This window comes from Carlito syrichta, unplaced genomic scaffold (assembly GCF_000164805.1).
Source record: "Carlito syrichta isolate Samal-C Ts95f unplaced genomic scaffold, Tarsius_syrichta-2.0.1 Scaffold287787, whole genome shotgun sequence".
Taxonomy (NCBI): Eukaryota; Metazoa; Chordata; class Mammalia; order Primates; family Tarsiidae; genus Carlito; species Carlito syrichta.
Genome location: NW_007231883.1, coordinates 186 through 26,314, shown reverse-complemented (window position 1 = coordinate 26,314; position 26,129 = coordinate 186). Strand labels below are relative to the sequence as shown.

At 40.3% G+C, this 26,129-nt stretch overlaps 1 protein-coding gene across 1 annotated transcript; it reads right to left on the bottom strand.

The window, feature by feature from the left end:
- Nucleotides 1-558: 558 nt before the first annotated feature.
- On the bottom strand, nucleotides 559-23,548 carry LOC103255079 (relaxin receptor 2; the record flags this gene model as incomplete). The annotated part of the gene is made up of 9 exons (XM_008053045.1): nucleotides 559-918; nucleotides 8,404-8,622; nucleotides 11,201-11,611; nucleotides 12,499-12,728; nucleotides 15,378-15,449; nucleotides 17,753-17,824; nucleotides 17,931-18,002; nucleotides 22,519-22,590; nucleotides 23,477-23,548. Coding segments are annotated over 9 exons (1,480 nt in total), but the record flags the coding sequence as incomplete, so codon positions are not given.
- Nucleotides 23,549-26,129: the final 2,581 nt, after the last annotated feature.

Sequence of the window (26,129 nt, the reverse complement as noted above, 5' to 3'; positions counted from 1 at the left end):
AAAAGGTGAGTGGTACTAGGCTTCATCTGTGTGTCTCTCTGGTCGTATGTTAGCCATGGTAACATCATATGAAGTTCTGTTCTCAAAGCTGATACTCCACTGGCCTTCACAGGGTAGAATTTGGGGTGAGTGAGCATCTCGGAAATCCTTTGCTGTCAATTCAGCAGGATGCTGATGGTTTTATTTAATGTTGAAAAAGCAAGGAAAGAAATGTTAGACTTATATTTTTGATGGCCACACTGAAATAAGATGCCGTAGATGTTCTTCATTGATGGACAGCACAACTTGACGTAAAAGCAGACCATGCAGTGCCAACCTGTGGGCAACCTATTGGCAATGCTGACAATAGACGATGTCAACAGTATTGACAATAGGTTTGGCAGTAGGGATCAACAGCATATCAACCCCCTATATACAGAGTCACTCGTGCATTTCAGGCATGAAAGGGTGAGGAGAAGAACCCTTTGGTGCAGTTCTTAGCACAGTTGGTAAATAGTACAGTTGCCATTGATACACAGTGCCAAGAGCCATTCAGCTGTGTTCTTCATGCAGAGAGGTTTGCCATTGGTAAAGATGAAAAGCATTGCACATGTCACCTTCCAAAAGTTGTCCCTTGTCTTAGGCAGTCTATGGAAAGTCCACTGATCCCAATCCATTGCTAGGAAACTTGTTTCATTATACTGTCCCCAAGGCTTATTTTTTTTAAAACCCCACGTTTAAGTGAAGAGGAGTCATCTGTCCACACAATGGATGTGGATAAACTTTTTTTTTTAATCTTGAAAGTGGATTTCCTCCGATGTTTGTGCAGCAGCTGTTTCAACTTGTCCTTAAAAAAGCTGGTTGTGAGAGTGTAGAGAATAGGATTCAAAGCACTGTTTACTGGGAGGAAAAAAATCACTATCCAGGAAGTAATTGTGTCTGGAGAAGGAAGCAAAATGTAAAAAGACAGTTGAGGTTTTAAATAGACATAAAACACAAATAACACTTTACAGTCAATGCTATTTAGAGAGGAACAACTAATACATTTAAGTTTCCTCTCACCTTACGGAAAATCTCTTTATTGGGAAAGAATGGGTGCTAAGACTTTAAGGTCTTACCTTTTAATTTTTCTGAGTTTCAGTACATAACTTATAGGTTGTGAGACCAAACAAGGGGAAATATGTGAAGACACATGTAAACCATAAATTGCTATATAATGTATTTTTCTTATTTTTACTGCCTACCTTTATAGACAATTAAGAAGATGAGGAGATATCTCTTAATCAATAGAACATGATTCAGGAGACTTCTGGCCCAGGAACCAGATCTGACCGAGGTCTTAATTTTATTCAATCCTCAAGGCTTATTGCCCTTCCCTGGTATTCCTGATATCCTATTATCCTATCAAGAGATTTGAAGAGCAAAGAGGAATACATCCTTGATGAAACCCTCTCTTGTGTGGCTTTGAAATTGCTAATAGACTATTCAGGGAAAGAGGTCACCCAAATTTCTTCCTGAGATGAAATCCGGAATGATAGTGTCCTTCCTGGGGGCATCATTTTCCTGGTTACAATGAAATGTATTTTCCTCCTTTATTTATTTATTTATAGATTGGAAGTTATAGTTTATCCAGAAAGTAAATTGGAGAGAGCGAGAGAGGAGAGTCATCTCCCCAAGGTAGGGGAGGGGTGCCAAAGCTTAGGAAAACATGGAGGACCTTAGCTCAAAGAACCACATGGCCTGGCCGGTGTTTAACAAAACAATGGCCTATTCTCCTCTAAATTCCTCAGCTCATGGGATGGGACACTTAGCTGGGTGAGCATGGGAGAATCACTCCACTTTCTCAACCTCCCCGACCTTCTTTATGAAAGGGGACTGGTCAAAACTTGCTCACTGAGTTCAGGAGGCTGGGTTAGCGTCTGCTCTGTTGATGTTTCTTTTCAGCACTAAGACCCAAGATCCTCAAACCCTACCACACAGTGCTGCCTCCTTCCTCATCTTCAAAGTTTCAAAGAACTCCCAGCTCCGGTAAAGAGGCGGATGGTAAGGTCAATGATACTTTCTCTCACTATTCTTTGTCCCTTTTCTTCCCTTTCACCTCATACTTTTCTTATCCTTTAGCCTAAGGACTCAACTCTGACCTTTTTTCTTTACCTTGCCAAATTTCTAACTAAGGGGCTTGGAGAGACATTGGATTTTTATTTTTATTCTTTTCAATTAACTGTATAATGTGGTTTACTTTCCAACTTGATTCTAGTATAAAACTATTTTATGATCCTGTAAAGCTGTCTCTTGGGGACTCTGGGACCTTTTAAGACACTTACCTATTCTTTCTGAAGTCAACCACCCAAGAAGCTTCAGCTACTTGACTCCCTTTTCGTTCCCCAAGCTGTTGCCTTTATGGTTTTCAAAATTCCTCAGACAACTCTTACTAATAATCGCCAATCAAGAGATATTTGAATTCACCTGTAGCCAGCGAGGCCCTGCTTGAAGACATTCTGCCTCCGTGGAGCCAAACCCATGTAAATCTCACATGTACTGATTGGTGGTTTCTTGTAACTCCGTCATCCTACAATGTACATAACCAAACTACAATTCAACCACGGTGGGCATGTGTTCTCAGGACTTCCTGGGGTCAGGTCCCAGGAGCCGAAGGTCACTCACATTTGTTTCTGAATAAACCGTCTTAAATATTTGAGAGCATGGCATCTTCTGTCAATGAGCCGCTGTTATTTTGTTCTTCTTTTGACTGTGCTTTGTTCCTTGCGTCCTTTCATTCTTCCTCTCTATTGCTCTTTCTCATTTCTTTCCTGACTCTTATCCACCTCCCCTCCTTGACTCTTTCCTTCTTCCCTTTCATCTCTCACTTCTCCTTTTCTCTATTTGCTTTTCTCTTTTCCCATCTAATCTTCACTTTCTTGTCCTTAATTTTTTTTTAAACTGGAAATAATATGGAAGAAAAAAAAATCTACATTTTATCCTATCTTAACTTTATTAAAGTTTTTTTAAAATTAATTTTAAAAAATAAGTGATCAGAATGGTCAATGAATAGGTGATCTGAATTATGATCAAAGCAGAACAAAGTAAGTCACTTTTTGTTTGTTGGGTCCCAGAGGGCATTACAATCATTAATCCTAACCCAATCTCTTATAAAAACAATGCCTGATAACTTCAGGTTTCAAGGAGGGAAAGACTGGCCACATAGGTTCCATAGGCAAGTTGTACTCTAAATGAGACTTCCTGCTCAGTCTTGGGAAGACCCTTTCCCCCCATTTAAGACTAGTGACTGAGTTCTGAGAGAAGAGGGTTAAAGTTAGTTTATCTCTGAATGACCTTAGGTACCATCAGTGACATGCCATGACCAGTAAACCCCAGAGTTTCTTGGAGGATGGAGAAAGGGTAGCTTTAGATCAGCGAGTGTAACATTTCCTGCAACACCATGGGAAATTGTGCAAGCAAGAATGGGCTTTGTCAAGTGTGATAAAGACTTTCCTCCGATTGCAGCATTATTCACAATAGTAATAACATGGAAACAACCATGCTGCCCATAGAAAGAGGATTGGATTTTTAAAAAATGTGATACATATACATGATAGAATATGACACAGCCATAAATAAGGGCAAAATTATGGATTTCACAGCAACTTGGGTGGACTTAGAGTCTATAATACAGAGTAATCTATCACAGAAACAAAGAACCAAGTATCACATGTCCTCACTCATAAGTGGACTTTGAACAACTATCATAATACTAAAAGAAAGGGATTGGCAGTAGTGGGAACCTGCCAGGGGAGGGCAGGGGTGGGATTGGCAGTAGTGGGGAACTGCCAGAGGAGGGGGAGGGCACACCTCATCAATAAGGGTACCTACATAATGAACATGTGTATACCTAACCCTGAATTGTAATGTGGCAAAATGTGGCATATGCTCAAATATATTTCTTGTATGATTGAATGAATGAACATAGAAACACATGAATAACTGCTTCAGGGTCAGCAGTTGGCTCCATGGCAATCACCTGGGATGATAGACTGTCTCCCACTAACCCAGTGGCAGAAAGGGGACTGGTAGCAGTTAAAGGTATTTCTTTTTGAAAGTCAAGTGGCAAGCTCTAAAGACCTGCCAGGCCAGTTTTGTTTAAAAAAGCCAAATAGCCAAGGACTGGCGGCTTTCATGGAAATGCAAAAGAGTAACTAATTCACAGACTTATCCAAAACCCCTCTTTTGAAGTTGATGGTTTACAACCCTGCTTGCAGACCCTGCTTGCCCTGCGTTTCCTGGAAACCATTTGTTCTTTGAAAGATCTGATTTTGCTAAATACAACCTTGTAAATTCCAAAAAAGATGTGTAATCGCTCAACACAACCTCCCTCCCTTACCTAAATGAAGGTATAAGACCCCACTTCTCCCATTCTGGGAGGCTTGACCTGGATGCATTAGCCCGTCTAGCCCGCTGAGCCCGCCGGCATAATAAAGTTGCCACTTCCTATAATAGTCTCGGTGTCACGACCTCTCTGTCTTCCTGCTACAGGACCCCACATATTAAAAAAAAAAAAGACTTTCCTCCTAGTTCCACTGAAATGTTCAAGATGAATCTCAAGGTATTGAACTGTGAATGTAAAGCAAGATTGGTGTGTGGCACAATAATAATACCACAAGATAGTTTTTTCCTGTTCTAGTTTCCTCTGTTGAAGTATTTATTAAGCTTATCATGATCTGAAGTGTCTTAGACCCTCTGAGGATAATGGTTACTCCTGCTGCTATCAAATATCCTCGATCATTATGCATCTCCTGATTCTAAGTCAGAGAGTGTTAGGGACTGAATTGTGTCTCCCCAAATTCATATGTTGAAGTCCTTACCTCCAGTCCTTCAGAATGTGACCTATTTGGAGACAGGGCCTCAAAAAAGGTCAGTTAAAGTGAGATCATGTGGGTGGGCCCTAATCCAATCTGACTGGTGTCCTTATAAGAAGGAGAAATTGGGACACAGGAAAGGCCGTGTAAGGACACAGAAAAAAGGAAGCGATCTGTAAGACAATGAGGAAGCCTCAGGAGAAGCCAAATCTATTGACACTTTGATCTTGAACTTCTAGCTTCCAAGGCCGTGAGAATACACATTTCTATGGTCTTTGCTGTAGCAACTCTAGCAAACTAATATAGAGAGGAAGTACCTCCAGGAGTTAACAAACTCACAGAATATTAAAACTGGCAGAATTAAAGAGATTGTCTAGAGAGAGCCTCAGGGAGGTAAGGTGAGATGACCTCTCTAAGCTCCCTCAACCTGTCAGTGGCGGGGTCAGGAGAGGAACCCGGACTCTGGTCTCACTCCTTACTGGGTCCTTCTTTTACCATGTGAGGTTGCTTCCCCCACATTTGAGAGAAGCAAGGGCCTGGGTCAGGGAAGCACATGAAAAAACAAGGAGATAGGAGTGGGGTAGGTTGATGAGACCCACTATTCCACTACTCTTGGACCAGTTCAGCAACTTTAATTGAAAAAGCATTTTGATAAATAGCCCTAAATGAAAAAATGCTGTAAATGCAAAGAAAATAAGACATGGTCCCCTCCTTCTGAAGCTTAGAATCCAAAGGGAGCGATGGACACATTCAGAAATAAATCTGCCATGAGACAGTTCACATGAGGCTATTAAGGGAGGTGTAAACAAAACCCCAACTGCCCTTCAAACAACTGGATTGGATAGAATTAGGGTGGGGAGAGGTCAGGAATGGCACTGTGGAAGAGAGAATATTTGAGTTGAGGCTTGAAGGGTAGGAAAGAGCATTTAGTAGGCTAGGATCTTATAGGTTGAAAGTATAATCCAGCCGGGCTTGGTGGCTCAGCCTGTAATCCCGCGCCTTTGGGAGGCTGAGGTGAGTGGATTGCCTGAGCCCGCAGGTTCGAGACCTGCCTGGGCAGCGAGACCTCATCTCTACAATAAATAAAAAAATCAACTGGGCGTGGTAGCACACGCCTGTAGTTCTGGCTACTTGGAAGGCTGAGGCAGAAGGATTGCCGGAGCCCAGCAGGTCGAGGTTGTGGTGGTCGGGAGCGGCCACTGCACTCCAGCCTGGGTGACAGAGTGAGACTCCAACTCAAAAAAAAAAAGGAAAGTATAATCCAGATGGAGGGAATACCTTTAGCAAAGACTGAGGTCTTATCAGAAAAATGCAGGAAAAAACCCCAATCATTCCAATGAGCCTGAATCACAGAATATATGAGGGTTGGGGAGAAGAAAGAAATATTATAATACTATTCCCAGCATTTGGACTTTATTCCATGAGCAATGGAGGCCAAGGGAGACATTTGAGTCCTGTTGAATTTGAAATAATAAGATGTTAAAAATTAAGATTTCCAGATAGCAGTAACAGATTGGAGACTGTTCATTAAGTGGATACCTGTGATTATTAATATTTCATGAACTCTGCTGTCCCTGAGTGATCACCCACAAATTCTTATAGCTTCTGCTCTCACTACCCAGCAAAGGCTCCCAGGTATTCAGCCCTGAACTCCCTCCTGATTTGCACTTCCACACCTTCGATGGCCTGAGGGACATCTGTGCTTTGTTGTGGAGATGAAACTGATAGCTGTTGATGTCCTGTGGCATTTTGCAACAAGGCTCTTGACAAGGCCTCATGACTCAGTGCATCAGCTAGGGGGACATAGGCTGTGACAGCTGTTTGTCATTTGTGCATTCATCACTCTTGCATAAGGGTTTTCGAGGTGTCAGTTACCCTGCTTGACACTGGTGTGCCAAGATATATAAGACACAATTCCTGTCCTGGATCAACTTCCTGGTAGATCTGCAATCAGTTGAAACAGTGAGTTGAAGACAATCCTGTTTCACTGACAAACGGGCTAAAGCCTGGGTGGTGGTCCCTAAATAGCTTTAATCTTTAGCTCCCAGAAAGTTCTTCAAGTAAGATTCTCCTAATGGGAAAGCTGATTTTCTCTCATGAGGTAGGGGTGTATGCTGGGAACCTGGCCATCTGGAGGAGGCATTTTTACAGAGTCCAGTGTGACATTTCATGACTAGGACCACCAAACAGACAGATGCTTCTAACCAGATAAATGTGCATCTGAATTGCACAGGTAGCTGCTGCAAAAACCCATGAAAAGATATCACATGGATTTAATATATCCAATGAGCAGTCATTTTAACATTGCCTAAATCTCATGGTTTTCAAGCAGTTCACTCAACTTACCCTCTAATCACTAGACAAGGACAGAGCCGGTTTCTCAGAGGTAGCTATTGATAATTGCTTTACAACCCCCCTCCCCAGCTTGTTTTGTATGCATTAGTTTTTCTATTTTAAGTATTTGCCGCCACTCATAAGACCCAGGTTAACCTCATCAGCCCTTTGTGACCTTTGTGACACAGATAGACCCCACCACCATGGTGGCAATCATGTGACTAGCCCACCCATCTGCCTGCTGTCCATCACCTGCAGGTACCTGTCCCTTCGTGATGATATAGAGCAGATCGCCACCCAATCACCTTAATGACCTTCCCCTGTGGCAGAATGTGGCATGCTCAAATATATTTCTTGTATGATTGAGTGAATGAACGCAGAAACACATTGAGTAGCTGCTTCGGAATCAGCAGTTGGCCCCACGGCAATCGCCTGGGATGACAAAATGTCTCCCACTAACCTTGTGGCAGAAAGGGGGGTTGGTAGCAGTTAAAGGTATTTCCTTTTGAAAGTCAAGCTGCAAGCTTTAAAAACCCACCAGGTGCTAGGACAGATTTGTTTGAAAAAGGCCAAATGGCTAGAGACTGATGGCTCTCATGGAAATGCAAAAGAGTAACTAATTCACAGCTTTGGCCTCCTCCCCTATCTTGGGGAGGTGAATCTCCTCTCTCTCTCTCTAATTTACATTCTAAATAAACTATATCTTCCAATCTAACTTCTGTGCAATTCTTTGCATCTTTCATGCAACTTCGAATCGCACACCAGACATCCCACACTCCCGGCGGACCTGACTTAACATTCTGGAGCCCCCGTTAGGGGTGTGGCCCTGACATTTTGGGAGGTTCCACCAAAACCTAACAACCCATCTATAGGTCTTAGCCTCTAGGGACTAAACCAGAGTCCTAGGCAGACCCTGGGGTGAAGATTTTGACTTTTTACAAATATTCCTGGTTAAGAACCACTCTTTAGCTCAGGTGGAAGCGAGATACTCAGATTTAGTCTCTCTTTGTTCTGTTTGTGGTCTTGCTTTTTATTTCTGACTGGATTGCACCACTACCCAGTTTCTATTTGAGGATACTGATTATAAAACACTAGGGGAAATAATAACTCTTTGTATTGAAGCTATAGGTATTTATGGATCAGTTACAATGTGTAAGGTACTATCTTGGATTCTGGCTTTGTCGAAAGAAGAAGGGAGGAAGGCAAAACGTACTTGGGAACGAGACAAGAGACTAACCTGGTATTTCCACTTGGAAGAGGGAAAGGATTTTAGTGACAAATACAGGAATCCAGCAGATGGCATCAGAGAACACTATAAAAAAGAAGCGATTGGCAACAGCCACTTCCCTTCCGATGTGATTCCTCACTTCTGCCGTCTGCAAAGTGGTTTTTTGAATGGAACAGAACATGGTAATATAGGAGAACACAATGATGAGAAAAGCCAGCAAGTTCACACCTGTTGGGAAAAGCACACCTCTTAGTATCTCAGGTGTATAAGTCAACAGGCAAAATACTATGGTACACAGGGGAGCAAGGGTCAGTTAGAAGCCCAAACTTCACCTGCAAGCAGCCTACTTATGTAGTTAATCCTCACTTGTACCACACATCTCTATAATAAAATAAAATAAAAAATCCTGTGGCACAGTTTGAGCAACCCTTATCCGAAATGTTGGGAACCAAAAACGTTTTGGATGTGGGATTTTGGAATATTTGCATATACACAATGAGATATCTTGGGGATGGAATCCAAGTTCCAAAAATTCAGTTATGTTTTGCATCTACCTTAAGCGCATACCCTGAAGGTAATTTTGTACAACACGTTTCATAATTTTGTGCAAGAAACAACGTTTTTGTGTACTGAATCATCAGAATGCAAAGGCTTCATGTGTGGAATTTTCCACTTGTGGCATCATGTTGGTGTTCAAAGAGTTCTGGATTTGGAAGCATTTCAAATTTTGGATTTTCAGATTAGGAATGCTCATCCCGTAGTTAGATGTTAAATCTGGTGCCTCTCTTATGCTGGTACTTTCAAGAAGCAGACTTTTGTATAACGAGCCTGGTGGTATTCGTATAAAACCCGAGTTCAAGGAAATAAAATAAAGAAAACTAAGCTTGTCAGGTTAAGGAGAGGTTTCAAATACATAAATTCTTTATGAAGAATGATGGACTTCTAAAATTTAGATCTGGGCATATTATGCAGTAAACGTCAGCTCTTTTAAAGCCTGAAAAAGAGCTATCTTTGTTTTTAGCTTTCTGCAAATTCAAACCTTAAGGGATTACTGTAATCATATGCACATCTCAAAAAATAAATATGACCCCATTTCCTTGTCTTATAAATATGAATAAGATAATCTTGGAATTTATCATGAGCATAATTGCTTCAGAAACATTATTCCTCATGTTTTTGGTCTCAAGAATAACACATGAAACAAAAAAATGCATTTTTATTTCTTTTTCTTCAGGTTTCTTACAGTAATTTAAACTACTGAGGCTCAGAGTCACTTTAGAATCATTTTAGAAAAGGAAAAAGAAATAAGCAAAAAGTTAAATACTCAGCCTCATGAATCATTGCTTGGGGGCCAAATATATCCATAAGACTGTCACTTAACGTCACTATTCCCTTTAATGCTGACTCCTTAGTTACTTGATTTGCTTTATTCTTACTGCCATAAACATCCTGAATGATCATCTCATTTCTCATTGTGAACATAAAATCTGCATGTATTTTCAAAGTTGTTTAAAAAAAAAATGCAATTCTGAATCTCGACTTTAGGTACAATTGGTGAAGTCTAGGGAAAACATACTTAAACTCAAGATGATCTGCTATTTTCATCCAAAACTTTTCAAATTCCATGGAATCTCCAGAGGCCCCACAGGTCAAAAGACCAGTAAGGGCTAAGTTAATAAATCAGACTCAAGGTAGAAATGCTTTAAAGTAAGGCAACAGCAGTGGGTAGCGATTGGAAGGAGCAGAAGACAGAGGCAAATTTTGATGAAAACTATTTGATAAAAAAGAAAGAACAAGCCGGGCTCGGTGGCTCAGCCTGTAATCCCGCGCCTTTGGAAGGCTGAGGTAAGTGGATCGCCTGAGCCCGCGGGTTCGAGACCCGCCTGGGCAGCGAGACCTCATCTCTACAATAAATCAAAAAATCAGCCGGGCGTGGTAGCGCATGCCTGTAATTCCAGCTACTTGGAAGGCTGAGGCTGAAGGATCGCCATAGCCCAGCAGGTCGAGGCTGCGGTGGCCGGGAGCGGCCATTGCCCTCCAGTCTGGGTGACAGAGTGAGACTCCAACTAAAAAAAAAAAAAAAAAAGAACAAGAGAGCTTATTGACTATTTGGATGAAGGAAAAAGATACGAATGGGAAGTCAAAATGATAATACTGCCCTAAAGAGAGGACATGAGAATGACTTTAATTTTAAGCAAGACTGAAACATAATAGAAAATAGAAAAAAAAGTTGTTTTAACTTCAAAGAGCTGAACTTGTCATTCCTTTGTAAGAGAGCATAGGGTCTTCTTTACTAAAAATCTGGGAGAAATAAAGAATACTGAAGAGTTTTATTAAGCATCCTTACATTGCTGACCTAAGAGCTACATTTAACCAAGACAATACAGCTTCCTGGTATTTCCATTCAGACATCTCCTGCTCGTGAGTTTCCGGAATTAGATTATTATGTAATTAACTCATAACTAGATTGTTTAAAAAATGAGTCCAAATGACTTGGTAGGGATACAGGATTAAGCACTCAACTAGAATTCTTCTAGCGGTAGTCATCACATATAACTATGAAATCAAGGGACCTAATAAAAAGATCATCTAAAGATCCTGATATAGTATTTATTTTCCACACTAGATCTCTATCATCAAAAGTTTAATAAGATCACCAATAACTACAATTGCAAGAACTCTTCTTTAAAAAGGGCATAGCCTTCACTATTTTCGTTTACTTTCTGGAATGGACAAATCCACCTTTGCTGAAATGGGTACTTCTATCAAAATTATGTTTACCCAGGAAAGGAAAAATATAATTTACCTAGGAAAATTCCAAGAGAATACCTCTTGCTTCCAATATCTTCTGTTTGGTCATAATAAAGTGGAAAACATACTCCATTTTTCCCATAGAAATTTCCAAAATAGTCTTCATTCCAAAATGGGATTACAGCAATCAAAAATCCCACCATCCAGATGCCAATGAGGATGACCAAGGTCTGCCGTTTTCCAGGCCGAATATTACTGAAGGGGAAGACAATGACCAGGAACTTCTCCAAAGTCAAGTAGGTGAGCAACAGGACAGAGACTTCAGTGGACAGCATGGCCAGGAAACCTATGAGACGGCACTGAAGGCTTTCCATCCACAGCAAGGCATACTTCTGATACTGCCCTCGGTATTTTATATCGAAAAAGCCAACAAAGAACAAGTAGACACCCATCAAGCAGTCGGCACCTGTGGGAGAATTGATAATGTGTATGTCAGTAGTCTCTAATATCTCTGTTTTACTTTCTGATTATCTCTGTTTTACTTTCTGATTACCAGGTCTAGTTCCTTCATCCTGTATAATATGAATGAATGTAGACAACTACCAGAGTACCAAGAAGCCAAGGGACTTCATAATCTGTACTGTCTCTAAAGTACCACATTATGTCTTTGTTTTATAGCTAAAAAAATGGGAAGGGGACTTATTTCGTGGGAAAGGGCTAGTTTTTAAACAGCAAACATGTATTACTTGCATAGTTAATAAAGGAAATCATTATCTGGGCTTTAGGAGCATGGATGTTATTGTAATTGAAGTTAAACAAGCTTAACTTCATAACCCACAAAACTTTCTCCATAATTCATAATAACTTAACTATTGGTTCTCTGTTACCTCATTTCCAAGACATAATCCCTAAGAGTGGCTCACCATTAAGATCATGCAGCCTTTACCATAATACTATAAGAAAGGGATTGGCAGTAGTGGGATACTGTCAGGGTGGGGGTGGGGGACACAACATCAATAAGGGTACCAGGCAAAGTGGGGACCAAAGGGAGGCCCAAACTTTACCTGTACACTGCCCACTTGTATACTTAGTCCTGAATTGTACCCGACATTTTTTTTAAAAAAAGAAAAAGATCATGCAATCTAAAACAGAACTAGAAAGAGCCAGAACTTTCATATTTAGAAAAAAAATGTGCCCAGCATATGTAATTCATCTGAAATGCCACCTATTGAAAAACTATATATATATATATATATATATATATATATATATATATATATATACATACACACATGTCTAGTGCATAGCCCACGAAGGCTATCCTAAATTTATTTATATAGAAAACATACTTACAACAAAGGATTTTGATGGACATAGCGTGAGTTGTATTTTCAGCCTTAATGAAAGATCTCATGCCAATTACCAAAAGATTTCCAAAGCAGGTAATGAAAGCTATAACCCAGACAAATATTCTGAGGATATTGTTAGCCAAGAGGTCCTCAAATGAAGAAATGCCGTCAGTCAAGGGCATACATATTCGGACATGGGAAGCATAGGAGCAGTATTGAAAGTTTTTGAAATAACTAAAGTCAAAGGGGAAAAAAAAGAGTCACTTTACAGCAATAATGCAAAACCTACATTTGCAGCCCTACCAGGCTACAGCTCTGTGCTAGGCACGCAGCTTCGCTAGGTTGGTCTATTTCTTTTTGTTTAGTAGCATTTATATCATTAGCGAGTTCTCCATGAAATATTAGGTGGTGTTCTTTTAAAGATGAGGAACCCTAGGGACACAGAAATTCAAGGGCTTGGCTGGGAAGAATCAGGGAGGACATGGAACTTTGAAATCTTAGAGGCTCTATTTTTTTCTCTGTCACGTTGGATTATTCTCTAGGATGTTATGAAAAGTAGATTATCGATGTTCAATTGCTCTCTAGCAAAAGTCAGGGGCTTGGGTTTGGGATGCAAAGAACTTATTGTGGCTCCACCTGGAACATTCCTGTCTTGTCCTGAGTCTTAAACACTGAGATCAACTCACTTTAACTAGCCTCCTCTTCCCTGACCCTGGCCGGAAGGGAAGGTCTCTGAGACTAGGATCATTCAGTTCCACTGAAGCTGGGAGGAGAGGCAGTCGCCTTTTACATGGGTTTCTTACCAGGGTCTGGAAGGGCTTAAAAAATTTCTAGGGGGCAGTACACATCTGTTTGCAGTCAATGTAGTTATGATCTGATATGGGGAAGCTTGAAATGTTGGAACTGGTGAAGCCGTTTGGCTTATAGCCATTCCTATGCCAAACCTGGGTCTTTAGAAATTTCTCTCAAAAAACTCACTCCATCTTCATTCTCTTACTACCCTTTCCGTTCAATTCTCTGTTCTTTTCTCTCAGTCTAATCCATTTTTTTTGGTCATCTTCCAATTCAGTTTCTAGACCAGCAAGTGAAAGCTTTACTTTGCCACAGCCTCAAAGCCTCCTGTGATCAGGCCCTTGGATGCCAGAGCCCTCACCTCCTTCCCTGCCTCGTGTTCCCCACCCAGACCTTACTTCTAATCCTCAGACAAGCCAGGTTCATGTCCTTCTGAGAGCCTTTCTTATGTTTTTCCCTCGGCCTGGAAGATTCTTCTCTGCCGAGATATTTCCAAGGCTGAGTTCTCCCTCATTCAGTTCAGTTCAAATGCCACATCACCCTGACTTACATCTAAACCACCCTAGTCCTTTACCTACCCCTTATCTTTCTTTCCTTATCTTTGTAGCACTTATTAACTATTTATCTGTTTACTTGTTTCCTCTCTGATTTTCAAAGCTAAACGGAAGCTCCAGGGGACATTCTCTCTCTTGTTCATCACTGTGTTTCCAGCGTCTAGAATGGTGCCTGACCCTCGGTAGATACTCAACAAATATTTCTTGGATCTATGACTGGATGATGAGTAGTTTAGTGCTGGGTGTGTCTGATAAAGACATAAGAGGCAATCACTGCCCTCAAGTCACCCACGGGTCAGCTTCCTAATAACTAGCATCCGATGACAGGAACTTGACATTTAACTCTCTTGTTTTCTTCTACTTCTCTGGAGTCCTTGGCACACGTTGGCTTGACCTCTTGGTTGTCTTAAGATTCCATTATGTCCACTGTCTTCAGATAGAGTCATATAGGGTCTCTCAGTGTCTCAGCCCCTCTCCTGCCGTGACCATACTACTAGTTGTCAGCAGAAAGGGCTGAGGTGATGAGGCGGAAGAGTTTCAATCAGTGAAGGAAGCAAGAAGAAGTAGATCACTTAGTAGGACAGAAAGTAAACTAACATGTTTTCTGTCCATTTTTGAGCCCTTCTTGACCTTGACCTGAGGTCTATGTTTAAAACAGCAGCTTCTCCATCAAGTTCTAAAAAGGCTGAATTTTTCTATTTTAAAAAGGTCTCATGTTCTGACTGCAACAAGGAAATGATAGCCTTGTTCAATATTTATCTAATGCGCCACAGAAAAGGAAATGAACATAACCATGTGAATACGCGTCAAACGCCTGGCTTTCAGTGATCACACCTACTGCCCAGACATAAAATGTTCTCCCAAAAGAGCACCTTCACACCAACCATTTCGTCCAGTTGCTGCACCCAACTTGTAATCTTACATGGAATCCTCCCTATTTTTGTGGATAGCAATTGTTAATTTTTGAGATCATGAACACATTGATCACACAATTGATAAAGAAATGATCATGTTATAACACATATATGAACACAACTTATACAGTGCACGTTAGTCAAATATATTTAAGTGACTTATCAAAATACTACTATAAAGATTAATTACCTCCATTTTGTAGTGCACTTAGTAACAGTAACAACACCTGGAATTTATATAGCACCTTTCTTCCTAAGGGCTCAAATCTTAGAGCGACCGACACCGCTCATTCATGTGAGGTGAATTAATGTTTCCAGGTCTCCTGAGTACCATTAAGCCAGTGACTTCATCTTGTGTAATATGTGGCATTCTGGTACCCTGATCTCTTATTGGGCCTCAATTGGATAAACAGCGTGTTTCCAGAGAGAAGGGTCATTCATGTCGGCACATCATAATATTGAACTCTATTTGAACAGGGACCAAAGGTGACAAAATTAAAAAGTTCTCAATAAAAAGACTTTGGTTGCATAAAAACACATTGCAGCGATACATCAGACAGTTGACATGAGAACATTAGAAACATTTCACCAGGTTTCCTTCTCTATTCTGTATACATACATACATGTGAGAAAGATTCCTCATGGGTTGAAACATTCGTGTGTTTATATTTGGAATCTCTATCCTTTTCAGGTCTCTGGAAAATATATACCGTAGGTTTAATGGCTTTAATATTAAACTTTCAAATCAACTTATTCTTTGTCATATCCAAAATATAATGCTTTCAGATCTCATGTTACCAGTTCACGTTAGTACGAAAAGTCTACAGTACACGGTCTTGGAAAATGGACATTTTTCTTTATACCTCTTCTAACTTGGAGCTGATTTTGTCATGTCACATGCAGAATTCCATTTCAATAGGACATGTTCATTCCTGTCTTCGATTGAAAAATGGCAGTAGTGACTTGTGTGACTATGAAACTGGCTCTGTAGTTCAATTTTATCAACAATGCCGTGGGAGTTAGAGGGTTTCATTCAGTAGCTGATGTTTCCAGTTTGAGAGCATCACTAAAGTGAGTTTTGTGAGAATCTGGATTTACATGTAGTCATTTCTTCCTGGCCTGTGTCTTTAGGATAGAAAACCATGTAGGTAGAAAGAGGAGCTCGAATTAAGGAAAACTGTTTTCTAAGACAACAGGGAAAGCATTATTCTTTTAATTCCTCCAGGTTCTGTAAAATGACCTTAAAGGGCTGCAAAGTTCACTCCTATACGCTTAGTTTAACCAGAAGTTTCTACAAATGTGGATCCTTTGAAGACCTCTTTAGAATAGTGTGAATTAAAGGCGGTTCTCAGAGAGGACGATTTAAAAACAGACCTTGAACAATTATAATGCTATAAGAAAGGATTGGCAGTTGAGGGAAACTGCTAGGAGAGGGAGGGGCATACCTCATCAACAAGGGTACCTGCATGATCAATGTTTATATACCTAACCCTGAAATGTACCCCACATCTTTATAATAAAAATTAAAAAAAACAGTAAAACATTCCAGTGTCTCTTTAAAAAAATCAGTACACTTAAAATATAGAAGGGTGAAAATAAAAAGCAATGTAGCATGCAAAAAATAAAAAAATAAAAATAAAATAAAAAATAAAAAGACAGAAGTCTTTTGCTTTTAATGTTTATTTTAAAAGATGTCTGATTCTCACTCAGTTTCTTTTTTAGCTAATCTGAATAAGGATTTCTCAACATAATTTCAAGTTTCCCTTTACCCAATGAGTCCTTGGTCTTTGGAAGTCAGAAATGAAACTTGGGGGAGCTATTATACTATTGAATCCTCACATGGACCCTCTAGCAGGAAACTCCAAGTCCTTTTTAAAGTTTTCTTTCCCCCTCTTTTTTCTTTTGTGGTCTAGCTTTCTCCTTGACTCATCACAGTCTTAGCTTTACATAGTTTGTGTGATTATTTGATTGACAACCTACAGTATCCTACAGAGCAGAGTGCCTAAGACAGTGCTATGTGTAAGCGGGTGGCCAATAGATGTTTGTGAAATAAATGTGCAAGTAAATCTGGGAAAAAAGAAGATAGGAGAAAAAGAAATAAAAGTATGGAGTAAATAGTTATTACTTTGGCTTTTAGAAATGCAGTATATGGTGAGTGAAGGAAATAATCATGTTGTCCACATCCTGAGGTGGTGTTTTTATATTTAAAAATAATGGGTTATTCATATTTTGGGATTTTTCAGTATTTTGGCTTCTTGAGGATAGGGGCCAAGTCTTTTTCGTCAGTGGAACTCACTAATAAGAACCTAAATCTTGTATTAATTTCAAATAGAAAGCTATTTAGCAAGAATAAAAATCTATGTTATGAATTAGTCTTTGGAGTTAAATGAAGACATACTTTAGGCTGAGATCAGGTACTGTAATATGCTCTCTGTGTTAAAACAAACAAATTAACTTTAGTCAACAATTGCCATCTGTGGGGAAGGAACCATCAAGTTCAAAGGATAAGAGTTCTTGACTCAATTGAAAACGAATATGGTTGAAATGTAAAAATACTGTACAACATGAATTGTCTGAGTGGTCACATTTGTGGGATAGGTTTTTTCTTTACTTATTGAAAAGTAAAATAAATGCACCGTGGACTAATATTAAGTAGACTCTTTTAGGGGAGGAGGAAAGCCAGCAAGTCTTTCTTAATTTGTTTTTAGTATCAAAACTATTGCAAATGTAATTCTTTGTGAAAATGATTGGATGAGCCGTTTGACATGAACTCAGTTTTCAAGAAGGAGCTATGTGTAGTTTTAAAACCAGAAATGGCCTTCATCCATGTTCAAGGATAAAATGAGTTGTATTTGTCATTCAGTACGTATTTGATGGTGACAATGATATTCACAACGGTCTGAGGATACATGTGTATGAAATACCCATTTAAAAATAAGTGTGGCTCTAAGTACATCCACTAAAATTATAATCAATATAATTGTAACATTTCACTTACAGAGACTGAAGTTGTTTAAGACTTTCAAACTGGTTCTTGTGGAGATACAAGAGTGGATTAGATGACAGGTTCCTTTTTTAAACATTAGGAGGAAGGGGAAAACAAACATGAAGGTGTTATTATTTTGGAAACTCAAGATGTTGCCATTAAATTTGATTGGGGGAGAAATATAACTTACAGTTTTTGAAGACGCTTCAGGTCTTTAAAAAGGTGGGACGGTAGCTCCATTATCATATTGCTAGATAGATCCCTGTTGATGACAGTGAAAACCCAATGCAATTACATTGGAAATAAATGACAGAGTTATTACTCCTCACAGTCATCACTATCCCATTAGATGTAACAGAAAATATGAATCCAATTTAGCCAACCCGATAACAAGGCCATGTGAGTCAGCCAAGTGGATGTGCTTTCCATCACTTACAGACATGTGGCGTTTTGCTCACCCAGTTCCTGTCTGGAATTTCCTCTTACCATCTCTCCAACACATTCCCAACCTGGCTTTAATCTTTATTTGATTAATTTCCCCTGTTTTAGGTACTCTTTGTACACTTCTACCATTCATGCTTCTGTGATTCCCGCTTGCCTCAAACACACGATCTCTTGTTTATTCAACTAAACTTTTTGAGGTCAAGTCTTGCAGCCTCTATTTATTTTGCATTCCAACTAAGATAATGTTGCCTACTCAGTACCTGCTCAGAGAATCTTGAACGAATAAGCTCACACACTTTTAATTTGTTCTTATACTGTTAATATTTCTTATACTGTTTTTGTAGAAGAAATTGAGAGGTTAGAATTAAATAAGGCAGGCCTGTCCTCCAGAAAAATCCACAGGGAATTTATAGAATGTGGGAAACAGATCGTTTAGGAGATCAGAAGAAATCAATGATCTTTAGGAATCTATCATATCCTTCTGAGCCAGAGAAGATGTTAAAGATAAATCAGATGACCAATTGCCTTCATTAAGAGTCAAACAAAAAATCATATCTACTTTTGATACTCTGGGGCTGCTAATGGATTTGTGGGAGTTAGATGTAACTAAGACTTAGCTCTCTTTCTAAAGAAGCTTACATTTAGAGTAACAACTATATTATACAACGAGGAAAGGATGAGACAGGTGTTATTCTAGAAGTACAGAGAAAGCACAGAAGAAGGAATCATCAAACGTGGCCTGGGGTATTAGAAAGTATTTGAAAGAAACTTGGTGGTTTTAGGTGCGACAAAAGAAGAACAATTTCTCAGGTGATAGGAAAACGCTGGGGAAGAGATGCTTGGAATTCAATGACATCTTTAGGAGTCATCAAGTGAGCCAACGTGGGGGAGAAGCAGAGGATGTGAGCTGGGAAATCCTTGGAAGCAAGATGGAAGGACCATGAGCATCCTCCAAGGCAGCATTTTTCACAGTCCAGTCTGGGCATTCGAATTCCTGAGGATGCTGATAAGAAGAGCACTTTCTGGTACCCACCCCAGATCTGTCACATCAGAATCTCTGGGAGGGAGTCTGGTAATACACATCCCCTACGATTCTTCTGCTCATTAACATTTGAGAACTGTGTGAAGTACTTTACTAAATGGCAGGCAATAGGGAGTGAGAACATTAAGCAGGGCAGTGGCATAATTTGCTCCAGGTTGTGGGGTGATAATTCTGCCCAGAGCATCTAAGTCAGGCTGAAAAGCCAGAGCAGGGGAGGAGGGAGACCGGGCTGGAGGTTTCCAGAAGGACGAGATGAGAGCCGATGAGGGCTTGAGGGGGACATCGGCAGGGGTTGGGATCTGGCAAAACAAAAAGTGTTAAGCGAAAGGTAGAAAGCCAAATACCTCCATGTTCTCACTAATAAGTGGTAGCTGAGCTAAGGGTTTGCAAAGGCATATAGAATGGCAGAGGGGACATTGGAGACTCAGAGAGAGGAGGATGGCAGAAGGGCGAGGAATTTGAAAAATTACCTGTCAGGTAAAACGTGCACTAGTGGGGGTGATGGGTATGCTTCAAGCCCAGATTTCATCACCACTATATCATGTTACCAAAGACCACTTGTACCCCTAAAGCTATTGAAAGAGAGGGAGAGAGAGAGAGAGAGAGAAGGAGGAGGAGAAGAAGAAGAAGAAGAAGAAGAAGAAGAAGAAGAAGAAGAAGAAGAAGAAGAAGAAGAAGAAGAGGAGGAGGAGGAGGAGAAGGGGGAGGAGGAGGAGGAAGAGGAGGAGGAAGAAGAGGAAGAAGAAGAGGATGAGGAAGAGGAGGAAGAGGAAGAAGAGGAAGAAGAAGAAGAGGAGGAGGAGGAGGAGGAGGAGGAAAGGAAGGAGGGAGAGAGCAGTTGTGAAACCTGGCTAACAGGAGGGATGCTAATAACACCAAGACAGCCAAGTCCAAGTGAAGAAGCTGGTAATGGGGGAAAGGTCCATTGTTTTGTTTTAACAGGCTGCTTTTGAAATGCTGTTACGACATCTAAGCTATGGTGGGAGATCCTTCCATCTGGAAATTCTGATCTGGTGCTCCAGATGGGAGGAGCACACCTGGGTCACAGCCCAGAAGGGAAGCCACAGGTGTGCATGGACCGGGAGAGCCTGGTAATAGAGCAAGATGATGATGAACTGAATACCTTGAACATGTCCTTCAAAGTGTTACATAGAAAAATAAAGCGCACTCTTTTGGGGGGAAGGGACTTCGGAGGTGTTACATACTTATTCTTCCCCAGGATGGGTCTGTTATCCTGAAGGCACTGTAAAACTACTTAACACTTGTAAACTCAAGACATACAGCCGGGTGCAGTGGCTCATGCCTGTCATACCAGCACTTTGGGAGGCTGAGGCAGGAGGAAAATTTGAGACCAGCCTGGACAACATAGTGAGACCTTGTCTCTACTCAAAAAAAAAAATTGCTGAATATGGTGATGTTCACCTATAGTCCCAGCTACTCAGGAGGCTGAGGCAGAAAGATTCCCTGAGCTCAGGAGGTCAAGGCTGTGGTGCCACTGCAGTTCAGCCTATGTGACAGAGTAAGACGTCCAACTAAAAAAAAAAAAGCATATAATGCCTTATATATATATATGTCTTACATGTCTATCAATACTTGAATTTCTTTTAGCTTTCTGAGGCTAAGTGGATGGCAATGGATTATTACTGGTCTTAAAAGGAGCAAGCTAGCAGCTCTTAAGTGGGATCTATTTTTTTTTTTTTTTTTTTTTGAGTTGGAGTCCCACTCTGTCCCCCAGACTGGAGTGCAGTGGCCGCTCCCGGTCACCGCAGCCTCGACCTGCTGGGCTCCGGCGATCCTTCCGCCTCAGCCTTCCCAGTAGCCGGAATTACAGGCATGCACTACCACGCCCGGCTGATTTTTTGATTTATTGTAGAGATGAGGTCTCGCTGCTCAGGCGGGTCTCGAACCCGCGGGCTCAGGCAATCCACTCACCTCAGCCTCCCAAAGGCGCGGGATTACAGGCTGAGCCACCGAGCCCGGCTGGATCTATTTTTTAAAATTTATTTTATTTTATTTTTTGGTGAGCCTCTGCCTATGTGAAGGATGGGAGGAGGATTAGGACAATTTTCAAAATGTGAATTCTACACTATTGCTTCTTTAAATTTTTATATAAAATACACCCTGTTTGTTCTGGGCTGCTGCCCCCTCCACCCTGCAACCCGTCTACATTCATTCACCAGAGATTGCCCAGAAATGCCCCTGAGAGGATGTCTCTTCTGAGTGAGGTGCCTTTAAGTTTTTCCCATACGGGGAAAATTTTTTTAGTTCTAATGTATTGCCCTGAACATACTAGGCACTTAATAAACATGTGTGGATTTGATATATGATTGCTCATTAATTAGACTGAATTATCTTAATTATTCACGAATTATTTTTTTAGATTACTCTCATTGAGTTATTTTCTCTAGTCCTTTCCAGATTTCAAAACAAGGTATAAAGAATGGGAGAGAGGTTAATTAAGAAATTAATTTCCTGAGCATGCTACTGTACTCCAGCCTGGGCCACAGGGTGAGACCCTGACTCAAAATAAATAAATAAATAAGAATGCAATTTCCATTTTAAGATCTTAATCAGCAGGATGGGTTTGCTAACACCGCTACTTGTAATATAAGAGACTTATATTTGTTTATATGTATATATGTCATAATGGTAATACAGCAAATTAAATTTTAACTTCCAATAATACACACTTGTGTGGGGAGCAGTGAATGAATGTAAGACAAATGCCTTTTTAAAAAAGGCTTCTATTTACAAAACGCGCATTTGAACAGAAAAAAGTTACATAAGCTCTTTGACTATTTTTCAACAAGCCTAATCCTTGTTCTAGACACTTGGATTCGCTTCACCTGTTATAGAAGTCATAATTTTTCAAGGGATAATGAGCATCTTTGTTCCTTTCTTCAGTTATAACTAATTAATATCATTTCAGTCAGCCAATTTCCCATTCAGCAAGCATTTATTGAGAAATAACTGTACTCCGGCCATTAGAGAGAAGTGATGCCTATTTCTAAGAAGCTAAGAAAAACCTACTCCCCCAAACACACACATATATATGAAATGCCCAAAGAAAATAGCCGGGGAAATGACGGTGGGTTCAATCCACATTAAGCCCACTGTCTTATCTGAATGTGCTCTGGTCTTCAGGATAATGTTGGTTTTCCTAATTGATTTTTAATATCCAATAGTCTACAGGATTTTGATTGCTACTAGTGGAAAAGCAGTCTCACTAGTCATTTGAATGTATAATCTTGGAAGAAGCAATCATATTTTCCTAGTAGACGATGCTACTTACAGTTCTTCTAAATTTTTTAATGAAGAAAATGTCTTCTCTGGAACAAAATCAATTTGATTTCTAGGCAGAAACCTGTAAGACATGGCGAGAATCAGCATGTGGGTTTGTGTCTGCTGTAATAATCAGTTCTCACTGGGAAATGCCACTTATCCATATGAAATTGAATAAGTCTCCTCTGAAGACTGGAAACTAAGGCAGGAGTTTCTCACCAAGGACATCCCCATGAAGTGCTGTCACGAGCAATTTGATGTGCTGAGTGTGGTCTATCATGATGCACTTTGTTTGCAACTGATTATTTTTGAAAATGTCTCTAATTTTCCTTTTCCATGTTTTTTTCCCAATCAACCATGCAATCAACAAACATTACTAAGTGCTTACTATATGTGGAAAACTGTAATTAAAGCAAACGAAAACACTGTGTTTTGAAGTTTATCAGCACACATGCACTGATGACCAATCCATCTGCCTTCCCGCCCCCATAAAATACATAATCAGCAATCAGAATCACCAGTCAGAATCTTTGGTCAATCAGAATACATTAACTGTTTTTTCTTTCAGAATGAAATTATTATTATTATTTTTCTTTGGGAAGAGAGAACTCAAAGATAAGAGTGATGGGCTGTAACAGCTAATCACTGCACAGCTAACTACTTCACATACACTATTTCATTTCATCGGTGTTAGGAAATCGGAAATTTCTGGAACCAGTTCAGCTGAGAAATGATGACTGCCCTCAGAAAAAAGGAAACTGATGAAGACCTAGATGACAGGCAACCTAACTTGAGACTTAGACCCAACACCCATCCAAATCCATAAATCAATGTATATATTTTCAAGTATTAGTGTCAGACCAAACCTGTAAACAAAACACTACTTTAAGATTCGTTGTTCATGTGTACTTCTAATTTCCAAATCCATAGGGTTTCCTCTCATCTACTGAAGTCTATTGTATACTTACAGCACTGTGAGTGAATCGCACGACAGAAAGGTGGAATTCGTAAGATACTTTATTTGATTGCCTTCCAGATCCCTAAGGTCACAGAAGAAACATATTTTTAATATTTTTTGTACAAATCGTATGTTCAGAGATAATTTTGTTGAGATAGCAGTTCTGAACTTTATTCTTACTTCATTCCAATTTTTACTATGCTTTCCTCTTAATTATTTCAGGGCTGAGTAAAATTAATATTATGCTTCTTTTCTCCTTCCTATTCATGTGAGAACTTAATACAGTCGAGAGAAGGAGTACCCTAACATTTGGCGAATATTTTTTCTGTGCTGAATACCATGCCATTAATTATAGTATTGCCCAACCTGTCATAAGCTACCATCTATTGGGCTTTTATGGTGTCCATGTACATACCTAAAACAATACTCCTGCAAGGCTGGTATTATTACCCTCCTCCCCCAATTAAAATAAGAAAACTTTGAGACTCTCGAAGATTCACTGTTCTTCTGGTAACACCACCAGTAAGTAAGTGATAGAACTGACCAGACCCAGCTAAGCTGGGATCTAAAGCCTAGCATTTAACCACTGTGTTTATGGCATCATCGGTTATTATATCCTCACATTCCCTCCAACCTCAGGAAGATATTTTTGTCTCTGTGTTGCTGCAGGAGTATCTCTGGCCAAAGTTACCATGCACATACTGAACGCCAGAGTCCGGATACAAACCCCGCTCTGTGCAATGCCAAAGGTCTTTCTACCATGCCTCCATGACACTAGTGCCAAGAGCAGCACTGATCAGTGTGTGTGTGGGGGGGCAAGAGGGGGTGGGCATTGACGCAGCCTGGAACTTGCTAGAACTGCAGATTCTTGCCCCAGCCTACTGAATCAAAAACTCTAGGGCTGAGGTTTCTGTTATCTTTGCAAGTCCTCCTGTCATTTATGACGCACAGGAAGCACTGGTGGGGAGACTGTATTCTTCCAGGTGAGTCCTCGGGACACTGGCATCCCACATATTGGCAACGCCCTCTGGAACACTCTGTCATTCTCACCTCAAGCAGTGCGGGGGAATAAGAAAATGTCAACATTTCTGCCAAGTCTCCTAACTTCTTTTTCTTATCAGCTTCCTACAATTTTCCCCAAATGTGACATTAGCTGTTTTTCTGTTTCCGAACTTTTCTCATGGTCACACTATCATCAATCCCTTTTGTCATTTCCTTTTAAATCCTGCTTTAAAACCACCTTGGAGATTTGTGTAGGAACTTGATGTTTTTTTTCTCTCAATGGACTGTGATTCAAAATAATAAACACTGTATTCTCTTAAAAGCCCAAATATTGTTAAATAGAATGGGAAGTGTATTTTTCATGTTCTCACAAGTATAATACTTCGGAGTTGTGAGAGCAATTGTCCAACTCGATAGCAAATGATGGAGGAGGGGAAGCCACCAGGACAGGTTTTCACCTTTTAAGTGGAAGCAATTCAAGTCTGATTTCCCAGCTTTTTCTGTCCTCTGCATTTAAGGGCCCTGTTTCGTTTGCGATCAGGCTATCTTGCCAACTGCATTTTCACTGGGTGTCTATTTTTTTTCCCCAAGTGTTTGTGAGATTCTACAGTGAAAATGAGTATCCCAGAAACCAGGGCTCTGATGCTGGCTCTTGATCTCTTCCATGTGGTTAAGGATGCTTATCTGGGAAGGGAGAGCGCTTGGGGACCTGATGTTTTTCTGCTAGCTTTACTCTTTCATGTTTATTTCCCACTGCTTATACTTATTTGTTTAGTTTCTAAGTATTTTATTTTCACCTATTCTTAATGAGTTTTACTCTCATGGTTTTCAGATAATGACATACTTCTATGAGATCTCTGTAGCCTTAAAGACCTTTTGAGGCTGGGTGTGGTGACTCATGCCCATAATCCCAGCATTTTGGGAGGCCAAGGCAGCAGGAGTGCTTGAGCCCAGGTGTCTGAGACCAGCCTAGGCAATATGGTGAGACTCTTGGTGAGTGTCTCTACATAAATAGTACATACATAATATGTATACAGTGAGTGTCTCTACACAAAAATAAAAACATAAGGTGGGCATGGTGGCACGTGCCTGTAGTCCCAGCTATGAGCAGGGAGGCTAAGACAGGAGGATCGCTTGAGCCCAGGAAGTCAAGACTGTGGAGAGCTGTGATGATGTCACTGCACTCCAGCCTGGGCAACAGAGTGAGACCCTGACTCAAAAGCAAAAAAAGTCTTTTGATAACAGATATATAGAGAAATACAAACAAAAGTCAGTAAATACACACACCGCCACATAGAAGTGTTGTAATTAGAAGTTTTGGGGTGTTAGTTCAGGGAAGATCAAAAGCTGAGGTACTAAAATGTTATCACCTTATGGGTACTGAGTTCCTCAACTTGGCTGAGAAGAGTTCTGGGGGTGGTACAATCAGTATTTCCACAGGACCCAGAAATCAATGGCTTTGACAACCCTGGTTGTTGCAGGATACCATGAAGGTGTAAGCGGCAGGGAATGATGGTGAAGCCAGGGTGCAAATTAATAAGTTAAGCAGGTATTGGCTAAAAACTAACAAGGAGTGAAAATAGTTTAGCACACACATCTAAGAAAGTCTTAAATGTGGTGCATATACACAATGGAATATTACGCAGCCATAAAGAAGAGCA